Source organism: Pantherophis guttatus, chromosome 4 (assembly GCF_059756535.1).
Source record: "Pantherophis guttatus breed Tessera chromosome 4, ASM5975653v1, whole genome shotgun sequence".
NCBI classification, from domain to species: Eukaryota; Metazoa; Chordata; class Lepidosauria; order Squamata; family Colubridae; genus Pantherophis; species Pantherophis guttatus.
The window spans coordinates 157690717-157714253 of NC_142066.1; the positions used below are offsets into that span (position 1 = coordinate 157690717).

The following is a 23537-nucleotide window of genomic DNA, read 5'->3' on the forward strand; positions in this document are numbered from 1 at the left end:
TTCGTGAGGTCGTTAAGCGAATCCAGCTTCTCCCTTTGACTTCGCTTGTGGAAAGTCAGCCGGGAAGATTGCAAATTAGAGTCAGGAAGCAGCGAGCATTGTACACCAACGTTGGTTGAATTTGGATGAAATGATTGCGGTGATGTTACAATTGTTGTAAGTGCGAGGACCGGTCATAAATCACTTTTTGGGGTGCCCTTTTAATTTCAAATGGTCACTAAATGAACGGTTGGAAGTTGAGGAGGAGCTGTAGTGCCTTCCTTGGGCTGGTTGTAAGTCACGTTGTTTGGCGCTCATGTAACTTCAATTGGTCACTAAATGAACAGTTGTAAGTTGAGGATGACCTGTATTGCCCTCCCTGGGCTGGTTAATATTGGATTGTTGGTCTGGTATTAATTCTACTGTTAATATTGGCTTATCTGGGTGTAGAGAGCCGTTCTGGTCTTCAGGTTTTTTTCCTTTTTTGTCTTTTTTCAATGGTGTGTAAAGGTCATTTCTCTCTGTATGTGTCTGGCGATGGCTGCTTTGTCTAAGTGCCAAAATGCCTTTGTTTCTGTTTTTTTGACTTGGTTTACTCTAGGACAGTGATGGCAACCCTTTTTGCCATCGTGTGCCAAAAGTGGGGGGAGCACGGGGGGTGATGTGCGCGCATGCCCACATCCATAATGCAATGCCCCCACGCGCCCCACCCTGCAATGCCCTATCCCCCATGCATGCGCGCGCCTCCCTCCCGTGCCTCGTTTTGGGCCTAACAGGCCTCCCTGAAGCCTCCAGAGGCCAGAAACAGCCCATTTCCAGACTTCCAGTAGGCCCTATAGGCCTCTTTTTCACCCTCCCCAGGCTCCGGAAGCTTTCCTGGAGCCTGGGGAGGGCAAACACAGCCTATTTCCGGACTTCCGGAAGGCCTATTTTTCACCCTCCCAGAGCCTCCATGTGAGCCCTGTACTTACCTGGCATCCAAAACGGGCCATGTGGAGACTCCTGGGAGGGGAGGGGCAGTGCGGGCGTGCCCAGCTGAAAATCAGGTGGCCGGCACGCACGCATGTGCAGTGAAGGCAACCTAGGGCAACAGCTCGCGTGCCCGCAGAGATGGCTCCACATGCCACCTGTGGTAGGCGTGCCATAGGTTCGCCATCACAGCTCTAGGATGATCAGTTTCCCAGTTGAAACTATGGTTGAATCTGTCCATGGCTTGTGCAATTAAGGAGTTCACATTGTGTCTTCTGACTGCTTGTTGGTGTTCCTGGATGCCTTCTGCTCGTCTTCTCCCTGTTTGTCCTACATAGTGGCTGTTACAATCCCCGTGTTGTCTGTTCTAGATGTTATTGTCACTTTTCAAAGGTGTGTAAACCTTATTTATCTCTCCGTGTTCATTGATGGCTGCTTGATCTGAGTGCCAGGCCTCCAGGAATTCTCTAGCTGCGTTTTTTGGACTTGGCTTGGTCTAAGATGGTCACAGGTTCCCAGATGAAACTATGGTTGAATCAGTCCATGTGTTGTTCCATTAAAGAGTTTTCATCATGTCTTTTGACTACTACCGGTAGTTGGTGTTCATGGTAAGGAAACCTCTGTAAGCCAACAATCAAGGTTGGAGAGCACCAAACACCCACTGTCCTCCTTTTCCTTTTCTTTTATTTCCTCCTCCTCCTTCTCTTCCTTCTAGCAGTGATGATGTTAACTAGTTGGGTCCTAAAACGTTTGAAAGAAAACCATCAAACTCAAAGGATATTAAGGACCTCTACTTACTCTTCCTCTATAAATCAAAATAAATAATAATAAAAAAAATCAGGAGATCTTCTATACCATCCTAGACAAATAGCTGTAAAATTTCTTTTTAAAACCTTCCAGTGATGGAGCACTGATAATTTCTGGATTTTTTTTTTTTTATAATGTCCCCTTTTATAAAATCTCATTTTCTTCTGATCCCACCCTCCCCCCGTGTGAAAATTCAAGAAGCCGAGCCGAGTGCGAATTCCGAGGTTCCTCGGAAGTCCTTCCTTTGAGCCCGCGCATAGAGCTGGTGACACGGATAAAGGAACAATTAAAAAAAAAAATACTAGAAAAAGGATTGTTTCTAAAAAAAAAAAATCTCTTTGCAAGCCAAGCTTTCTAAATTTTACAGGGCTGATTTGTCCCTCGGAGGCTTTTCATGGTTTTTTGCTCAATCGATTCCGGTTTGTGTCACTTTGCTCAGAGAATTGGCCTTGTGTGTCTTTGTGTGTCTGTGTGTTGCTTGGGACGGGAAAATGCGGGATTCCTTCGGGGGTGAAGTCCCTCTGTTTTCACTGAGGCCTCCCGACAAGGAATCGGGGAAGCCGTCTTGGCTTGATTTACTTAACAAGGGTGTTGATTCGTTTAACGACCCTGGCAAGAAAGGTCCTGGGATTGGACATGTCTCACTTAACATTCTTGACAGCTTTAAGAAGAGAGGACTTCAACTCCCAGAATCCCCCAGTTAGCATGCTTTTAAGTCCATATCACACAAACATGGCAACATCAATGAAACTTTAACTGCAATGGGAGGTTTTGAAAACTGGGACGCCACAGCCTATGAGTAAGGGTGAAAGATGGTTCCTTTTTGTAAGGCCCTTCGTAATGTCGGTCACTAAGGAACAGTCGTATGTCGAGGCTTGCATCACCTTTTCCAAGAGTCATGGGGAAAATCAGGCAGGATGGTTCCCACAAGGATGAAGGAAACCCATTTCTCTGGTTTTGAACCTTCACAAGACAGATGGGGAGGGGGCCTTCCTTACTAGGGGGTCCCAAGTGGGGGGGCAGCTCTAATTCCAAAGCCCATCATCCCTAAATGAGGGAGGGTCAGCGCATCATAAGAACATCCTCTATCTTTGTCTCCCACTCTCTTTTCTTTCTTTCTTTCTTTCTTTCTTTCTTTCTTTCTTTCTTTCTTTCTCTCTCTCTCTCTCTTCTTTCTCTTTCTTTCTCTTTCTCTCTCTGTCTCTCTGTTTTCTTACTCTCTGCCTGTCTCTCTCTTTCTCATTCTCTTTCTCTCTCTTTCTGTCTCTTTTCTTTCTCTCTTCTCTTTCTCTTTTCTCTTTCTCTTTCTTTCTCTTTCTCTCTATCTCTTTTCTTTCTCTCTTTCTCTTTCTCTTTCTTTCTCTTTCTCTCTATCTCTTTTCTTTCTCTCTGTCTCTGTCTCTGTCTCTCTCTTTCTCTTATTCTCTTTCTCTCTTTCTCTGTCTCTCTCTTCCTCTCCCTTTCTCTGTCTGTCTGTCTGTCTCTCTGGACTTCAGCGTTTGGCCCCCAATAAGACCTCGGGGGGGGGGAGGGTGATTACAAAGCCTATCCTTCCCAGCCTGGACTCTGGATTCTGAGATTTGCAGTCCATCCCGCTGGGAGGATAAACGAGGGGATACAGCCCAGCTTCCTCCCCCTAGAAAACAAGGGATATAAAGACGCAATGAGACTTTGATCCTGGTTTGCCGTTCAACGGTTTTGCATTTCTCGGAAACTATGATTTGATCCCAGGGAACTGAGATGCCGTGATTGTGGCTGGCAAAGTCGGGGCTGGGCCCGTTAGCTGGATTTCTCCTTTCTGAGTGCTAGAAGGGATCAACTGTGAGGAGGAGGACGAGAAGGAGAACTGTGGGGTCCTTGGTGCTCTCTGAGCTTCGGTGTTTCTTGCAGACGTCTCATGACCCAACTAGGGAACATCATCAGTGCTAGAGGTGTGGGGGGTTTACTCTCTGTTTATATGCAGCTGCTTGCTCTGGCAGTGTTGGTCCTTGTCAAAAAAAACAAGGTTGTAAAAAGAGATGCAATCATAAGATGCCTCACTTAACAACAGAACTGCTTACTAACAAATTTTCCGCTTCCAATGATGGTTATAAGTAGAGGACTGCTTACTTCTCTGTCTTTGCTTATCCTTCTGTGACTGTCGCAGAGAGATACGCGTGCAAGATCCAGCATAAGTGGAGGCCCTTGTAAGGTCAGCCCCAGGTCCGCTGGCTGGGGGATTCTGGGAATTGGAGTCCATCCCTCTTAAAGCATTTGGGATTTGGGATTTTTATCCATCTCTTGAAGTCCTTCCCAAGGACCTAGCATATCTGTCTGTATTTTTTTCCTTCCTTCCTTCCTTCCTTCCTTCCTTCCTTCCTTCCTTCCTTCCTTCCTCCCTCCCTCCCTTCCTCTCCCTCCTTCCTTCTCTTTGTTTTTTCTTTGTACCTCTTTCCTGCTGCCTGTTTCACTCTCTCCTTTTCTTCCTCTCTCCCTTCCTTCCTTCCTTCCTTCCTTCCTTTTCTTTCCCCCTCTATTTTCCTCCCTTCCTCCCCCTCCCCCTTTTTACTTTTTTCCTCCTTCCTTCTCTCTTTCCATTTTCTCTTTCCTGCTGCCTTTCATTCTCTCCTTTTCTTTCTCCCTCTATTTTCCTCCCTCCCACTCCATTTTTCTTTCTTTCTTTTTCTTTCTTTTTCTTTCGTTCTTTTTCTTTCTTTCCTCCTTGCTTGCTTGCCTTTCTTTCTTTCTTTCTTTTTCTTCTCTTTTCCTGTCTCATTCTTTAACTCTTATTTCTTTCTTTCTATCTCTTTCTCTTTGTCATTCTTTCTCTCTCTCCTTCCTTCCTTTCTTTCTTTTTTCTTTCTTCTGTTTTTCTTTTTCTCTCTCTTTCTTTTTCTCTTTGTTGTTCTCTTTCTCTTTCTTCCTCCTTCCCTCCTTCTTTCTTTCATTATCTTTTCCTTTCTCGTTCTTTCTTTTTCTTTGTTGTTCTCTTTCTCTCCTTCCTTCCTTCTTTCTTCTGTCTCTCTTTCTTTCTCTGTTCTGTCTTTCTTTCTGTCTCTTTCTCTTTATCATACTCTTTCTCTCTCTCCCTTCCTTCCTTCTTTCTTTCATTCCTTCTTTCTTTCTTGTTTCTCTTTTTCTCTCTCTCTCTTTCTTTGTTCTGTCTCTTTCTCCCTCCCTCCTTCCTTCCTTTCTCCATCTTTCTCTCTCTTTCTCTTTCTTTCTTGTTTCTCTCTCTCTCTCTCTTTCTTTCTTGTCTCTCTCTCTCTCTCTCTTTGTTCTGTCTCTCTTTCTGTCTCTTTCTCTTTGTCATTCTTTCTCTCTCTCTCCTTCCTTCCTTCCTTTCTTTTTCTTCTGTTTCTCTTTTTCTCTCTTTCTGTCTCTTTGTTCTATCTCTTTTTTTCACTCTCTTTTTCTCTCTTTTTCTCTTTCTGTCTGTTTATTATGTCTGTCTCTTTCTCTTTGTCATTCTTTTTGTCTCTCTTTGTACCTCTTTCTTTCTCTTTCTGTCTCTCTCTGTCATTCTCTCTCTCTCTCTTTCTCTCCCTCCCTCCCTCCCTTTCTCCCCCTTCTCTGACGCACCCAACCTTGTGAATCGCTGGAGAACCGCCAGCTCAGCACGGGGTTAGTGATTCCAACTCTTCCATTTTTCCAAATCCCTTTTAAGACGACCCAGTTCAAAAGGCCTCCCAGCCTCTTAAGTTGCTTAAATCCGTCTGTGTCTCTTGCCGGGTGGACCATTTGACTTCTGCTTCCCCCCCTCCTCTCTCTCCCCCCACAGATGGCTCGGAAAGCCTCTCCTCTGTATCAACGCCAAGCGGAGAAGTCCAGCCTGCCACGCCGATTTCTCTGGCTGTGACACCCGACACTCCCACCGATGTGTTGCTGTTCCTGCCAGTGAAGAAGAAGGAAGACCGGCCACAACCTGAGGGGGCCAGTTGCGACACAACCGCCGGCAACGCCACGGCTGGCTCGGTGGCACTGAGCGAATGCGGCCAGATCGTGATGGAGCAGGCTCCCAAATCTGGCGGGATGAGGCCCCGAAGTCCTGGACACTCTCCGGGGACAGATCTTCTGGACGCGCGCATCGTGATGGGTGAAGAGACCCACTGCCTCGGGGTGGCAGTACAGGACACCCTTGGGGTCCCCAAACCTTGCGTCTTGGAGACTACCTCCGGTGAAGAGACGAGCAATGTGGGCAACGAAGGCTTGGATGCGGCGTTCCAGGGTGCGCCTCTCCCTCCTGTTGCAAGAAACTTCGGTAACCTCCATGCCTGCACATCTGTGTCCCCACCAGGACTTCTGAAGTCCCAGGAGCTGGTGGGGATGGGAGTGTTCCCTCTCTCTCAGGGCGAGCCAATGGCCGACGTGCCTTCCCCATCTCCCACACTGGCCAAAGACCTTCCTGCAGAGCTGGCTGAGTCCCAGCTGTTCCTTGCCAAGCACCCGTGTAGCCTCGACTCCGAGCTTTACTTCACGGCTCCATCCACCCCGATCCGGACTCTGTTCCCACCTCTCAGGCAGCCCCTGTTCTCGAAAGACGGCCTGAGCGAAGAGCAGAACGAGATAGACAGCGAAGGCCTCTGCTCTCCACCCACCTCACCCTCGGGTTCCTACATCACTGCCGAAGGAAGTAGTTGGACTTCAACGGGCACCGCTAGCACATCGTCGTCCTGCTCGCCAAATCTCTTAGCCGAGTCGGAAGTCCTGGAAGCCCCAACGGCAGCCGAGGAGGCTTTGTCTGAGTTAGACCTTCCTGAAGGGGAACCAAAACTTTCCGGGGTGACCTGCTCCACTTTTGGAGCTTTCCCGGGGCTGTCCTACAACACTATTCCGTCATCGTACCCTGTGGAGGAATGCAGCGGAGGCGAGGAAGAGGAGCAGATTCCTTCTGAGGAAGGCTGGGGCTGCGAAACAATTCCCTTGAAGCTTCTCCCACATGAGGCCGAGCAGATCTATCCCTCCTGGCCTCCCAATGGTGACGAGTCTGAGGATGATGCCGACCTTAGCTCCAGCCCTTTAGAGGAACATGAGCGTTTGTTGCCTTCATATGACACAGAAATCGGAGGCTTCACGAAAAGAGGGTTGCAAGCCTGCCCCTTTGCTCATCCCCTTACCACCATCTCTGGGCCCCCTTCTGAGCTTCAGGGTGTGTTTGGAGTGGGGCCCACTGAGGCGGGTGAACCTGGTGGCTTTGAAAGCCAGCCACCTACATCCTCTCCGGAGGATGGCGTGAAGACCATTGAGAGCGATCAGATGATACCAGCTCTGCTTCTCACCTTCCGTGGTAGCCTCCTTTTCGAGGCGGAATCCATGGAGATTATGCTGTTCCCGCAAGGAGAAGCGGTGGAGAACGATGCTCTCTACGGCATGGAGGACGATGACGACAGCGCCTCCGTCTCCTTCCTGCACTCTCTCTCGGAAACATCCATCGACGAAGGCGTGGACGAGTCCTTTGCTTATCCAGATAACACCTCCCAGTCCTCAGACTCGGCTTCTGATGACGGCAAGGATGGCATTGAGCAGTATGCCCTGGTCGCTGACACAGTCATAGAGTCCAAGGAAGACCCAGAGAGCACCCCGGCACACTTGGAGAGCGAGAGCGAGATGGACATATCCTCAGATGCGTACAACACGGATGAAGACACTGTTTGTGGAACAGGGGAAGAACAGATGAAAGGAGTGTCTGAGAAAAAGGGTATGTCAAAAGAAGAAAAGTTGATGGAGGAGGACCCAATGAAACCTCCAAGATCCTCTGATACAATGGTTGCTTCCCAGCTGCAAGCTAGACCAGAGAGCCCAAGTGGTACCTCTTCAAAGAGCACTTGTATTTCTCATCTGGGGCCAGGAGAAGAGGACACTGTGATGGCTTCTGAAGATTGGAGTCCCCCAACTCAGGATGACAAAGAAGAAAATTCCCTCAAGGAAATGATCCTCTCCCACGTCTCTCCAACACATCTGCCTCACTCAGATGTCCAACCAACCCACCTGGAGTCAGGGGTCTCTGAGTATGGGGAGTGTCTGATTGCTTGCTTTGATACCGATGATGAATCGGACAACCAGCCTCCGTTGACTGACACCATGGAGGAATCTCTGTCGGTCGTTCCCTTAGCCGAGGAATGGATGGACCAGGTTTGTGCAGGGTCTGTCATCCCCCTGGAATGGAACCCCGAATCATGCCCAGTTGAGTTGGAAGATCTGGAAGTGGTGGACAATAATGACTCTTCTAGCTTGGACATCGGTGCGCAGCTCGAAGAATCCGAGAAACGGCTGCTGGAGCTCCTCGACCAAGATGGTGCCGCCAGTGGAAGCTCCGCCGAACTGGAGCCAGGTGATGGTGAGCTGTTGGAGACCTCTTCCGAGAAGGAGATGCCCTTTGCGTCACTCCTTGAATCGAAGGGGGCTCTTTTAGAACAACCTGAAGTCATCCGAGCAGATTCCGAGACAACCCAGGACAGTCTTGCTGTCTGTGTGGAGTCAGAAGATGAACTGGAGGAAGCGTTGTCTCTTGACCAGATCAACAATGAGGACCGTGCTATGGTGGCATTTTCTGAGGCAAAACCTGATTCTCAATCTCTCCTGGCACTGAGCCACACCCCAGGAAACATGCTTGCAGAAGACAATGGGGCCCTTCTTGATGCCTCGGCACCGTTGCCCCAAGAATCTCCTCTGTTTCACCCAGATGGGGAAGAAGCAGCTGAATTGCAGAACTGGAGTGTATGTGGAACGCAGAATAGCTCACTCGATCCAGAAATAGCGGATTACTCCGGACACTCTTCCAATGATGAAGCGGTAGTAGATGACACCACGACTCCTAATCTTTCCGAACTGTGCTTGGAGACTGTCGAAACTGAAGCTCTCAATGGAAGTGAGACTCGGGATAGTGAGTGTTATCTTACGCCAATCCACATAGAAACGGACAGCCGTGCTGAGGAAACGTCAGAAGAAGACCTAGATAAGGCCAAGGAACCATTGCATCTCTCCAGGGAGGAGCTGGTTGAAGCAGACGAGAATCCACCGAATGTGACTGAAGTGGTAGAGAAGCCTGGGCAACGAGGGTTATCCGAGGAGGGTAACGCTGATCAGAGTTGGGGAACTCCATCTGAAGAAGATGCATCAGATCTGGAAAGCAGAGAAGGCAGCCAAGCAGACATTGCTGCTGAAATCCCACCAGTAGAAGACCACCAGATGGAGGTCCAGCTTGACTCCGAATGCTTAATAGCAGCAGATGCCATGGAGCAGTTAGGCTCCGAAGTGACACGGCAAGGAGATGCTCACAATTTAGCATTCCCGCAGTGCAGCCCAAAGGACAGCTACATGGACATTCTATGGGGCAAAGGAGCTGAGGGCAACTTGGACAGCATCGACCCGACTGAAGCTCGGGAGATGTTTGCAACCTCTGATGAAATCGCGCGTCACCAAGAAGAGATTGGTGAAACGATGAAGGAAGTTGACTCAGAACATAGAAATGGGTCCTCTGAATGCCGGCAAATGGAGGCCATGCAGACGCTGGAACCCTTGGTGGCACCCCGAGATACTGAGAAGGTTCTTTCACAAGGAACTGAAGCTCAAAATGATGGAGAACGGGTGGACTCCATCCAGTCTCCATGTGATGTAGATGATGTCCACCTTTTGGAGACCAACACTGGGATAGTTGAGGTTGTCCCAGGTGTTCTTCCAGCAGAAAACATAGACCAAATCCTCTCCAGTATGACTGATGATAACCTACGTGAGGAACACCCAGCAGTTCAGAAGAAGACTTTTGCTGAAGCTCTCCTCCAGGGTCTCCTTCCTATTTTGGAAACTGGGCATCCTCTGCAAAAGGAAAAAGAGGTGGACACCATCCTGCTGTCTCCGGACACTTTGGAGGAGTCCGCATCTTACTCTTATCTGGAGTCCAGCTTTGTGACAGCCCCTGAGGATGTCTCCAATGAAACCACGGTCTTAGCTCCATCTCCAGATTCTGGAAGAGAAGAGTTTGTGAGCCCTGATCAAACATGGAGTAGCCAAAGCATGGTTGTAGAATTGACTCACTCTCCACCAAGCCTGGAGGCATTGACCGCAGAGTTGGAGCATCTGATGGTGGAGAACGTTGAGTCAGAATGCTTGGATGTTCCACCAAATTGTTTTCCTGAAGAGGTACCTTCCCAGCAGAGCACGGCGGTGTGTCTGCATTATAGTGTTCTTGCCCATACACCTTTGACCACCTCACATCCTGCTGTGAAGCAAAGAGATGTGTCTCCTGAGCTTAGGACTTCTCAACATATCTTCTTAGCTTCTGAAGACGAGATCTATTTGAGCGATTTTCCTGAAACTCAGGACAGTCTTTCCAGTAGACATGTAGAGATGGAGCAGGTGGAAAGCGGAGAACGTTTGGGAAGCATTGATGAGGATGTGAGCACGACCTATCCTGAAGTTTCCACCCCAGAGAGCTCACCAACCATCCCTAGCCAGTTCGAGCCATCTGGTGCCTTTTTTCAACATGATGATGATGATGGAGCTATGGTATCTCCAAGGGTTCTTGAAGACCAACAAGAGGTCACCAGTATGCTGAAAGGCTCTTTTGGAAACCTGGAGGACCGACGAGTGGAGGCTGCACATCTCATCAGTAGTCTACTGGTAGCAGAAGCCCAGGGTCTTCTTGGTAGCCTGAAGGAGAACGTCTTACAGAACCTTGGTGGAGAGCACGTAGAAAAAGTAGTAGAACCAAAATATTCTGAAGAACTCAAAGTCCCAAGGACCTTTGGGGAAGAGACTGCTGATCACCAACAAAGCTCCTGGCAGTCTTTCAAGGAAGCCAAAGCTGAAGATCAAGAAGAGATGGTGGAGGAGGATAGGATGGAAGAAGTCCTTCCCGTATCCGAAGGGCCCGAGGTGGAAGACACTCAACTCCAAGGTTCTGCACCAAATGAAGCCACCGAAGTTGGCATGGAAGACGTTGTCTCTTCCCCCGGGGAAGATGAGGCTGAAGTTATGGATGGAAGCCCACCTCAAACTCCTTCAGAAGATCTTCCAAGACTAGAAGCCAATAGGATGGCCAACGAGAAGACCATGGAAGAAGCATCAGAGGAAATGGAACTGGCGGACACAGAGACGGAGACGAGCCATCCAGGGATGGAGAATCTTCTCACCGAAAGCACAGGACACTCTTCTTCAGAAGATGCCCTCTCGTCTCTGGACTCTCCCATTTCTCTGGCTTCCCGTTCCATCAGAATATCATCACAAGAGACTTGTCCCTTACAACAACCATCATCCCCTGCCCCGGAGGAGGGTCCGGTTGCCCTGCCTCCTGCCCCAAGATCTCAGTTCCCAGAAGTGCCTCCTGTTTCATCCTTGATTCTACCTTCACGTCCTTCCGAGGATCCCATCCAAGGCCCATCAGCTACCTCGCGACTCACTCCTTCGACCGCAGGTCCTTGTATGGAACACACGCCTCCCAAAGAGACTCTCCTGCGGGACACCCGCAAACCTCCGGCGGAAGGTAAGATCTCCCGTTTTCTTCCTGTTCAACCATTATGGATAGTTCTTGAGTTATGACCATTTGTTTAGTGCCCAAAGTTACGACACCGAAAAAAAGGAACTTTGGGACCGATTCTCATACTCACGACCCTGTGGTCATGTGATCTAAATTGGCTCATATTTATGATGGTCACATGACCCCCTTTTGCGACCTTCCGACAATGCTAAAACTGGATTCGCTTAACGACCATGTTACTCACTGAACAACTGCAATGGTTCTCTTAACAAGAGTGGCAGGGAAGGTTGTAAAATGGGACGAAATTCACTTAACAACTGTCTTGTGTAGCAACAGAAACGGACGCGATTGTGGTCATAAGTCGAGGACTAGCTGTACCATTGGGGATAAATGTTAGAGCCATGTACATTAAAGGTGTACAGGGACTCCTCGAAGTATGACCGCTCACTTAATGACCGTTTCAAAGTTACAATTGGACCTGGTTCCAAACCTCTTAAAGTCTCTGTGGTCACATATCACCATTTTGGACAGTCAGTAGCTGATCCGCTTTTATGACCGTTTGCATCTTTCCCTGATCACTAAACCCTGATTTACAATGTTTTTGATGAAAATTGATGTTTTCAGTCAATCCTGCCTCAAACAAAATCAGTGGGTTCACTTAACGCCTGCTGTGTCTGATTAACAACCACAAGAGTGGCTTAACGACCGCAGCAATCCCTTAATAACTGCAGCAATGGCTTAATGACCACAGCAGTCGCTTAACGATTGCAACAATCAAGGGGACTGGTGGCTCAGCAGACTGATAGCATTGTGATTAACACCAGCTGTCTGCAATTACTGTAAGTTCGAATCTCCCCAGGCTCAAGGTTGACTCAGCCTTCCATCCTTTCTAAGGTAGGTGAAATGAGGACCCAGATTGTGGGGGCAATAAGCTGACTTTGTATAAATATACGAAAGTATGAAGGCTATTGCTTAACGCATTGCAAGCCGCCCTGAGTCTCGGCATATAAATCAAATAAAAAAAAAAAAACAATGGCTGAAATACAGCAGTCTCTTAACGATGGCAACAATGGCTTAACAAAGGAGGAGGGGGAGGGGAAGGGGGAGAACTGGGGGGTCCTGGGTGCTATTTGAGCTTGGTGATTTACTTGCAGACATTTCATCACCCAACTAGGGAACATCATCAGTGCTAGAAGGAACTGTGGTTCTCTGTTTATGTACAGTTTCTTCTAGCACTGATGATATCACCTAGTGGGGTCCTGAAACGTCTGCGAGAAAACCACCAAGCTTAGAGAGCACTATGGACACCAAATGTACAGCAAGATGGCCTGTCAACGAAATTTCAGGGAAAACCAATGGTTGGGATGTATCCACCCACCCAAGAAATGTCAACCAATGTTAAAAGGGAAGGTCTGAAGTCCCTCCCCTGAACTTCCTCTTTTTCCAGCTCTCGAGAGTGCCAGTTCTTTCGGTCCTGGCCAGCTCCACCAACTTCCCAGCGGCCAAGATGCCCGAGGGAGGAACCAGTTGCCCGGCAACCGAGATTCCCGCGTCAAGTATTTGGGCTTGGCGCGGGAAAAGCGAGCTTCTCGGGGTTCCTTCCTGCCGGAGTCGAGTTCAAGTGAGGAGAGGGAGCTGGAGACGCTGCGCGAGGCAGGCATGATGCTCTTGGAAGAGAAGACGTCATTGTCGGGGAAGAGGGCCCATGATGTCAACCACAAAGGTAGGAAGACGTTGGGTGGAGTTGGCCCAACGCACGTTTCTCTTAGCGTGGGGCTTCGCCGTGGCTGGTGGAATGAAGCTCCGTGGGCTAGATGGCTGTGAGATGTGATGGGGGTTGGACTAGAAGATCTCCAAGGCTCCTTCCAGCTTTAGGATTCCATGATCTTTGGTGGGACCTTCAGGGATGTCTACCAGGGGTTGGACTAGAAGACCTCCAAGGTCCCAGCCCGAGGATTCTATGACTGAGTGACTCTCATAGTAACTATAGTGCTTCCCTTAAGAATTGTGGAATGAAAGGGGATAAGATGGGGGCAAAGCTCAAAATGTCTCACTTAACAACAGCAATGTGGGGCTCAATTGCCATCATAAGTTGAGGACCGAGCCTTGGTAAAGGAGACCTTGGATAGAATACCCTAAAATATCTTTTTGCAGGATCTTCCAATGATTCCGAAAGCAACGAAGGATCGCTACCGGAATTGGAAGAGCCAAATGTTCCAGTACCACGGACAGCTCACTCGGTGCAGGTGTGGCCCTCACAGACCAAAATGGGTGGACTTCAATTCCCAGAATTCCCTAGTCAGTCGCACTTGAGGTGGGCTGGGCTGAGAGAGAGAGAGAGAGGCTCAAAGTCACTCAGCTGCTTTTCATGCCTAAGGCGGGACTAGAACTCGCGGTCGCCTGGTGATTGGCCCAAAGTTACCCAGCTGCCTTTCATGCCTAAGGCGGGACTAGAACTCACCATCACCTGGTGATTGCTCCAAAGTCACCGAGCCGGCTTTCACATCTAAGGCGGAACTAGAACTCACCATCTCCTGGTGATTGGCCTCAAGTCGCCCGCTCCGCTTTCCTCCCTAAGCCAAAACTAGAACCCTCCCTTGTCCACTTGAGTGCTATCGATCATTAATGGCTCTGCTCTTTTCCATCAATAAATAAATTTAAAACAAAATTGGCAGATCGTAGAAGGAGCAGGGGACAAGAGATGATAGGCGAATTTTTTCTCAAATTTTCTCACTGGATATGGACAGTGCTGGCGTCACTTCACACCAAACACGCCAGGCCAAACCCACAACTCCCTGAAAAATTGCGGCTTTTGTGCAACCTGACCCACAATTGCAAAGATGGGAGGGTTGATGGGAAGATGCACAATAAAATAAATAAACAAAAGACCTTTTCAAAAACAATCTCGGACGTTAATCGAGGCCAGCTAAGTGCCTTTCCGGGAAGGTTAAGAGAAGTTCTAGGGAGAGCATAAAAATGCTTTTTCACCCAAAGGGATCCGCTTAGTAGTAAGGGATGAGTAAATGGGTTTGTTGTTTTGCAGACCCAACTGACGCATTCCCTGGGGACTGGCGAAGAGTCCATTAGCAAGGCCAAACAAAGCCGGAGCGAGAAGAAAGCTCGAAAGGTAATTCCCTCCCTCCCTCCCCCTCCTTCCTCCATTCCTTCTTTCCCTCGCTCCCTCAACTCCTCCCTCCCTTCTTCCTTCTTTCCCTCCTTCCTTCTCTTCCATCTATCCTTCCACATTCATCTCTTTTCCCCCTCCATCCTTCCCCCCTCCTTCCTTCCTTCCTTTCTCACAAATCACTCAAGGCGGTGAACCTATCCAGCATACATCCTTCCTCCTATTTTCTCCAAAACAACAATCCTGCAAGGTAGGTTGGGTTTTCAGAGAGAGACTGGCCCAAAATCACCCAGCTAGATTTCTTGCTTAACGTGGAACTAGAACTCACCATCTCCTCATGATGGGCTCAATGTCACCCAGCTGGTTTTCACAGGACTAGAACTCACGGTCTCCTGGTGATTGAATCAAAATCAATCAACGTCCAACCATACTTAAGGTGGAACTATAATTCACCGTCTCCTGTTGATTGGCTCAAAGCCAAGCAACTCTCTTTCGTGCCTGACACTAGAACTCGCCACTTTTATTAAGAGTGTTTATCTAAAGTTTGCTAGTTTCCTGATCTGGTCTACCTCAAAGGGCTGGCAAGGTGAAAGTCTTCCACTCATTGTAGTAAGCATCAGCCACAGAGCGCCTAGGAACAACTCCAATTTTTGGGGTGTAAATATCTCTCTTGCCCTTTCTTTGGTTCTGGACTGAGAAGTTAAGTTCTCTCAAGAGGTCAGAAGAAGACTTCTGCATGGTTCATACCAGAAACATCTTGTGGTCTCCAGAACTTTCCAGAGTTCATGGTCCACCATGTCTTGAAGAAGACTGTACCACAAGATGGCCTTCTGTGGAAGCAAGGGGTTGGTCTACAGGATCTCGAACTGTAACTTTGGGTGGGAGAAGGTCCCTCCTTCTCCTTGTTCTTCAACCAGCTCTTTGGTTGACCTACAAGAGGCCTCATTAGTTTTCTTCTGTGGCTTTTGAGGGTGTTGTGAGTTCCTCTCTTCGTGGTGTGGTTGAGAGCCCATCAACATGATGCTGATGGGCTGTGTGTGGTCTTCTTCTTTGCCCCCAGGCCATGTCCAAGCTGGGTCTGCGGCAGATCCACGGCGTGACCAGGATAACCATCCGTAAATCCAAGAATATCTTGTTTGTCATCACCAAGCCGGATGTTTTCAAAAGTCCAGCTTCCGACATCTACATCGTCTTTGGAGAAGCCAAGGTGATCTGAAAAGAGGGAAGAGGATCTGGGGGGAGCTGGGATCCTGGGGGAGGGGAGAAGTCTGTTGGTGACTGAAGAGGGAGGGAGGGAGGAAAGAAAGAGAGATAGGTGGATGGGTGGAAGGAAGGAAGGAGGAATGAGAAAAGGTAGAAGGAAGGATAGAGAGGAGAGAAGGAACGAAAAAGGGGAGGAGGAAGGAATGAAAGAAGGAAGAAGGAAGGGATAGGAGGGAGAGGGGGGGAAGGAAGGAAGGAGAGATAGGAGAAAGATGGAAGGAAGGAAGGAGAAAGGAATGGATGAAGGAAGGAGAGATGGGATGAGAGAGGGAGGGAAGGAAGGAAGGATGGGAATAAGGGAAAGGGGGGAAGGGAATGGTAAGGAAGGTAAAAAAGGAAGGGAGAAAGGGAAGGAGAAATATAGATAGAATTCTTTATTGGCCAAGTGTGATTGGACACACAAGGAATTTGTCTTTGGTGCATACGCTCTCAGTGTACATAAAAGAAAAGATACATCCGTCAAGAATCATAAGGTGCAACACTTAATGATAGCCATAGGGTACAAATAAGCAATCAAATCATACTAGTAATCAATATCAATATGAATTGCAAGGATATAAGCAACAAGTTACAGTCATGCAGTCACAAGTGGGAGGAGATGGGCGACAGGAATGATGAGAAGACCAATAGCAATAGTAATGCAGCCTAATGTGAATAGTTTGACAGTGTTGAGGGAATTATTTATTTAGCAGAGTGATGGCGTTCGGGGGAAAAAACTGTCCTTGTGTCTAGTTGTTCTGGTGCGCAGTGCTCTATAGCGTCGTTTTGAGGACGTAGGAGTTGAAACAGTTGATGTCCAGGATGCGAGGGGTCTGTAGATGTTTTCCCAGCCCTCTTTTTGACTCGTGCAGTATACGGGTCCTCCATGGAAGGCAGGTTGGTAGCCATTGTTTTTTCTGCAGTTCTAATGATCCTCTGAAGTCTGTGTCTGTCTTGTTGGGTTGCAGAACCAAACCAGACAGTCATGGAGGTGCAGGTGACAGACTCAATAGTTCCTCTGTAGAACTGGATCAGCAGCTCCTTGGGCAGTTTGAGCTTCCTGAGTTGGTGCAGAAAGAACATTCTTTGTTGAGCTTTTTTGATGACGTCTTTGTTGTTAGCTGTCCATTTTAGGTCTTGAGATATGATAGAACCTAGAAATTTGAAGATCTCTACTGTTGATACTGTATTGTCTAGTATTGTAAAAGGTGGAAGTATGGAAGGGTTTCTCCTTAAGTCCATGGGATGGGGTCAGTTGTAGGAGGCTTGGCTGTTGGTGTATCTGAGATGGGGGTTGTGGAGATAGGTGGCTGTAGTTTCCTTTCAAAATTGCAGTAAAACACATTCAGGTCATCTGCCAGTTGTTGATTTCCTTTAGCCTGGGAAGGAGGTTTGCCGTAACCGCTGATATTTTTAAGAGTTTTCCACATGTTTGCTGGTTCATTTGTTGAGAACTGAATCTTTAGCTTTTCAGAGTAGCTTCTTTTTGCTACTCTGATCTCCCTTGTTAATACGTTTCTGGCCTGATTGTACAGCATTTTATCACCTTTTCTGTAGGCTTCCTCTTTGGAACGACGTAGCTGCTTAAGTTTAGCTGTGAACCAAGGTTTATTGTTACTGTATATTCACAAGTTCCTGGTCGGTACACATAGGTCTTCACAGAAACTGACATACGATGTTACAGTCTCTGTGAGTTCATCTAAATCTGCAGAGGTACTTTTGAAAACATTCCAATCAGTGCAGTCAAGGCAGGCCTGTAGCTTTAACTTTTTTTTTTTTTAATTTGATTTATATGCCGCCCTTCTCCGGAAACTCGGGGCGGCTTACAGTACGTTAAGCACTAGCCTTCATACTTTTGTATATTTATACAAAGTCAGCTTATTGCCCCCACAAACTGCGTCCTCATTTCACCTACCTTTGAAAGGATAGAAGGCTGAGTCGACCTTGAGCCTGGCGAGATTCGATCTTACTTTAATTGCAGACAGCTGGTGTTAAATTACAGTGCTTCTGTCTGTGAGCTAAACTTTGCCTCCTCCGTCCAGGTCTTCACTGATTTAATGGTTGGTTTTGTGGTTTTAAGTCTTTGTTTGTAAGCAGGTACAAGGTGAATCATGCAATGATCAGAGTGTCCCACAGCTACTCGTTGTAAAGACTGATAAGCATCTTTTAGTGTTGTGTAGCAATGATCTTAAATATTCTTGCCTCTCGTGGGACAATTGACATGCTGAAAATATTTTGGAAGCTCTTTCCTTAAGTTACCTTTGTTGAAATCACCTAAAATAATGGCCAGTGAATCTGGGTATTTGGCTTCAGCCTCCATAATCTGGTCAGCTAGAGTTCATAATGTCTTGTTTACGCAGGCTTGTGGTGGAACATACACAACAATTAGAAGAAATGAAGAGAACTCACGTGGAGTGTTAAATAGTTTACAATTGATAAATTTCATCACAGAATTTATGTATTATAGTTATATCCTGAGACCAGCTGTTGTTGATATATATATATATATATACACACATATATATATATATATACACACGTAAGTCTCCTTCCTTCTTTTTACCTGATGATTCTGCAATTCTGTCTGCTCTTTGTACCTTAAACCCTGGTATATGCATGCTACTGTCATCAACTTCCTCATTTAACCAGGATCAATGAAGCATAGGTCTGCTGTGTTGCAAAAATCAGAATTGCATCTGTTTAAAAGGAGTATTTCATCCATCTTATTAGCAAGTGAACGTAAATTAGTTAGAAAGATTGAAGAGAGTGGTTCCCCCTCCCCTTCCTTAGTCTATTTCAGGGGTTCCCAAACTTGGCTGCTTTAAGACTTGTGGACTTTAACTCCCAGAATTCTCCAGCCAGCTTTGTAAAGGAGGGGGGGTGAGATCACAGAAAGCTGCTCCTTAAAGAAACATTGCTTAATTCTTCACAGATGGTCTCGTGAGTATGAAATCCATAGAGAATTGCCGAGAATAATAAAAAAAATTAAAAAACCATTAGAGAGCATTTCACTGAGGCAGTCATTGGGGGCGCCATCTTGGATATATAGAAAGAAACAAAAGAAGGAATGGGATAAGGGAGGGAGGGAAGGAAGGACTAATGAAGGGAAGGGAAAAGAAGGGTGAATGACAAGTAGGGAGGGAAGGAAGGAAGGAGAGATAGAAGGATTGATGGAAGAAATGAAGGAGAAAGGGAAGCAGGAAGGAACAAAAGAAGGAAGGAGATATAGGATAAGGGAGGAAGGAAGGAAAAAAGAATGAAAGAAGGAAGGAAGGAGGAAGGATGGATGGAAGGAATAAAGGAGACAGGGAAGTAGGAAGGAGAGATGGGAGGGAGAGAGGAAGGAAAGGAAGGAAGGAAGGAGCTTGGATCCCAGGAAAGACTTCATTGGATAACTGAAGAGGGAGGGAGGGAGGAAAAAGGGAAAGGAAGGAAGAATAGAAAGAGGGAGCGAGGAGGGAGAAAAGTAAGAAGGAATGAAAGGGAGGAAGGGAGGAGAGAAAGGAAGGAGAGCGAGAGGGAGAGAAGGAAGAATGTGAGAGGGAAGGAGGAAGGATAGGGTGAGAAGGAAGCAAGGAGGGAGGGAGAGGGAGAGAAGGAAGGAGGAAGGAGGAAGGAGAAGGGGAGAAGGGAAAATGAGAGAGGGAAAAAGAAAGGGAGGAAAAGAGAAGGAAGGAAGGTGGCCCAGAGGGAAGGAGGGAAAGGGGAAAGGGGAGGGAGGGAGAGAGAAGGAGGGGGAGAGAGAGACTGACTGACTGACCGACTGACTGGAGGGACATTCATATTTTTAACACCAGTAGTCCTCAACTTATGCCCACAACTGAGCCCAAACCTTCCATTGGGAAGTGATACTACCATAGCCTCAGACATTACACCAATTACTGCAATTGTTAAGAGAGAGTCACAATGGTCCTTAAGTGAATCCGGCTTCCCCATTGACTCTGCTGGTCCGAAACGTCTCCAATGGGGGATGACGCAACCCCCGGGGGCCACCGCGACCGTCATAAACGTGAGTCCGTTGCCAAGTTGTCTGAATTTGGATTACGGGAATGCCGCGACGGTCATAAGCGTGGAAAAACGTTGTTGTAGCTCACTTTTTCATCAGTGTTCTACCTTTGGTTGCTAAACGAATGGTTGTACGTTGAGGACTTCCCATGTTGTGATAGATTGGCATCTGCCTTTCTTGACTGGAGAGACCAAGAGATTGTCTTCTTCTCACCTCAGTGGGAGAATTCAGATTGGAAATGGAGGTTTAGGGAAGTGGTCCTCTCAAATTCCTGGTTGAAGGACCTGGCCTCTTGGTAGAACATGGAAGGGTCTCCTAGGCCAACCATCTGGGACTCATTGGAGAACGTCTTGTTGGGTATCTTCTTCTGGAGATGGGCCAAAGCCAGGTCTTCTCCTCCAGAATGGAGAAAGATCTAAAATCCCTCCGTTGCTTTCTTCTGCAGATCGAAGACCTCTCCCAACAGGTCCACAAAGCAGCAGCAGAGAAGTTCAAAGTTCCTGTGGAGCATTCACCCTTGATCACCGAAGCAGCTCCAGCCCTCACCATCAAGGAGGAGAGTGAGGAAGAGGAGGAGGTAAGGAGACCCAGATGTCAAACTTCTCCAGACTTGAGCTGGAGGTGGGAGTGGAAAGGAGGGAAGCCAAGAGGAATGACAACCTTCATGATGTCCTCCTAGGAGGTCCAAGGGGAGTAGACTTCTCGGGAGCCAGGCTATTAACCCATGGAGTCCAATTCTTTCCTGGAATATCTTGCTTTGACAAAGAATGGGGATGCTTCTCTGGTCTCCTCCATCTCTAGGACCACAAGGGTTGTCCACATCGGATGGCGCCAATATTGGTGACACCTCCAACTTAGATGCTGCGGTCAAATGTCTCTCAGATGCATAGGGACTACTCTACATAGAAGGACCCAAAATTACTAGGGCTGGAAGGAACCAAGGAGGACATCTAGTCCATCCTTCTGCCCAAGATGGGAGACTTCAATTAGTCTTCTGCCCAAGTCAGACATGACAACCATGATCAGGTATCTCTCAGATGTTTAGGGACTACTCTACATAGGACCCAAAACTCCAATGGCTGGGAGGGATGTCTAGTCCAACCTTCTGTCCAAGATAGGAGACTTCATACCATCCCTCATCTGAGCTTTGGGGGTCCTTCCTGCTGACGTTCTGAGGCCACAAGTCCATCTCTTGAGGGACAATCTCTTGGTAGCTTCTTAAGCCATCTCTATGTTTTCTTTCTTTCTTTCTTTCTTTCTTTCTTTCTTTCTTTCTTTCTTTCTTTCTTTCTTTCTTTCTTTCTTTCTTTCTTTCTTTCTTTCTTTCTTTCTTTCTTTCTTTCTTTCTTCCTTCCTTCCTTTCTTCCTTCCTTCCTTCCTTCTTTCTTTCCTGCCTGCATTTATTTCTATATTTCCTTCCTCCCTACCTCCCTCCCTTCCCAGGTGGACGAAACGGGTCTGGAGGTGAGGGATATTGAATTGGTCATGGCTCAGGCCAATGTCTCCCGCCCCAAAGCCGTCCGAGCCCTCCGGCACAACAACAACGACATCGTCAATGCCATCATGGTGAGTGCTTGAGGGCAGCAGCCGTCCCTCCTCTGCTGTGGTGGAAGGTAGCCTGGATTCCCGGCAGGAAAAGAGGGAGGGAGGGAGGGAGGGAGGGAGGGACTGCATTCCAGAGGAGGGAGAGAGCGCCAAGTTTTGAGAATTTGGTTGAGAGGGAGAGAATTTACAAGGCTCCATCCCAGCGGTTCCCAGACTATATCCCTAGGGAGTCTTATACGGCAGTCCTCGACTTATGATGGTTCAGTTAGTGACTGTTCCAACTTTAAATAGCATGGAAGAAAGGGACTTAGGACCGTTTTCCCCACTCACGACCGAAATAGAGTCCCCCGGTCACGAGATCAAAACTCGAACGCTTGGCAACTGACTCGTATTTATGACGATCGCGGCATCCCAGGGGGGAGGGGTCACGTGATCCCCCTTTTGCGACCTTCTGACCAGCAAAGTGAAGGCGGACGCCTGATTCATTTAAGAACCGTGTGACTAACTTAAGGACTTCAGGGATTCACTTAAGTTTGGCAAGGAAGGTCGTAAAATGGGACAGACCTCACTTAACAAACGTCTCGCTTAGAGACAAGAATTTGGGGGTCCATTGTGGTTGTACTTCGACTACTATCTATAGAAATGATAGAAATGAATAGAATGGATTACATTACATTAGAATATAAGATATTATATTATATCGTATTATTCTAGTATAGTATATTTATTATATTTTATATTGTTATATATTATACAATATATCCAGGGATGACCATCAGTGCTACAAGGGGCAAGGGTTTGTGGGGAGGAGGAGGAACAGGAGGGGAGGAGGAAGAGGAGAAGGAGGACATGGGGGGGGGGTTTGGTGCTCTCTGAGCTGGGTGGTCTTCCCACAGACGTTTCATGTCCCAACTAGGGAACATCATCAGTTCTAGAAGGGAACTGGGTTGGGTTTCTGTTCATATATATATATATATACACTCTTTTCTAGCACTGATGATGTTCCCTAACTTTGTCATGAGACACACCCAGCTCAGAGAGCAACAAGGACACCACACTCTTCTTCTTCCTCCTCCTCCTCCTCCTCCTCCTCCTCCTCCTCCTCCTCCCAAACCCCATCCCCTTGTAGCACTGAAGATGTTCCCTAGTTGGGTCATGAGACGTCTGCAATAAAACTTCCCAACTCAAGAGAGGAACAAAGACCCAACGGTCCTTTTTTCTCTTCCACCTCCTCCTCCTTCCTTCCAGCATTGATGATGTTGCCTAGCTGGGTCTTGAAACATCTGCGAGAACTCCCCCTCTCCCCGCTTCCTAGACCTGACGCTTCTCTTCTTCCCCTTCTGTCTTCCAGGAGCTGACCATGTAGTAACCGGTGAGGTGACGCCCAGCCCAGAGCACCCTCCCCCTGCCTCAGTTTCCCCCCCCCACTTCTGTATAGACGGCCAGTTGCCCGTAGCCGATACAGCTGTTAGGAACATGCTAAGACTTTACTCCCTGATTCTTCTACACCAAGGATGCTCTCTCGCTTAATAAACGGTATATTCACTCCTGCTGCACCCGGACTCTGTCTCTCTGTCCTTTGCAGGAGGGGGGAGGGCCTACGAAGCTGCCGAGTGTCAGTCCTTGATTTACAACGTTCTGTTTAACGACCGTTCTGGAAGTGATGACTGTCCCCAAAAATGGGACTTGGACGTAGTCAAATTGGACCCACAAAATTTCGCCTCCTGGCCATGTGGGGTTATGACGGTGTCAAAAAATGCCAAACATTCCCCATGATTGAAACCGGGAGGCCTGGCCACTGACTCGTATTTATGATGGTAGCAACATCCCAAGGTCATGCGATCCCCCATTTGTGACCTTCTGACAAAAGCAGGAGGCCGTTTTCACCTAACAACCAGGTGAGTAGTTTAAGGTGGCCGTGCTTCGCATAACGACAGCGGCAGGATAGGTCACAAAACAGGGCCAAACTCACTTAACCAATGTCTCGCTTAACGACAAAAATTTTGGGGTCAGCTGTGGTAGTAAGGCAAGGACTGCCTGTACTTTTTTGGGCCTGTGATGGGTCTGAATTCTTTTGTCCTCTTGTGACAAAGGAGCACCAGGGTGCATATTTTGTGCATCACAATTACTGAACTGGAAGGGACATCTGAGGTCATCTAGTCTAACCCCCCCTGCTGGAGCAGAAGACTCTTACAGAATTACAGAATCACAGAGGAGGAAGGTAACTTGGAGGTCATCTAGTCCAACCCCCTGGTCCAGCAAGAGACCCTTATAGAGTTACAACAATTGGAGGGGACCTCAGAGGTCATCAAGTCCAACCCCAGCTGCACCAGGGGAGGATTGAAATCCCAGAATCCCCCAGCCAGGATGTTTTATGAGGGAAGAACTACAACTCCCAGAATCCCCCAGTT

At 47.8% G+C, this 23537-nt stretch overlaps 1 protein-coding gene across 1 annotated transcript in view; it reads left to right on the top strand.

Annotated features, from left to right (window-relative positions):
- LOC117673237 (uncharacterized) overlaps positions 1-22682 on the top strand; it is a 28103-nt gene extending 5421 nt beyond the window's left edge. The window contains exons 2-9 of the mRNA XM_087894268.1: positions 5516-11215; positions 12657-12932; positions 13364-13455; positions 14253-14336; positions 15394-15540; positions 20027-20158; positions 21025-21147; positions 22478-22682. Of these exons, the coding sequence (XP_087750394.1) occupies positions 5516-11215; positions 12657-12932; positions 13364-13455; positions 14253-14336; positions 15394-15540; positions 20027-20158; positions 21025-21147; positions 22478-22492 (6569 nt within the window). The 3' untranslated portion in view covers positions 22493-22682. The remainder of the gene's footprint in view (positions 1-5515; positions 11216-12656; positions 12933-13363; positions 13456-14252; positions 14337-15393; positions 15541-20026; positions 20159-21024; positions 21148-22477) is intronic.
- Positions 22683-23537: the final 855 nt, after the last annotated feature.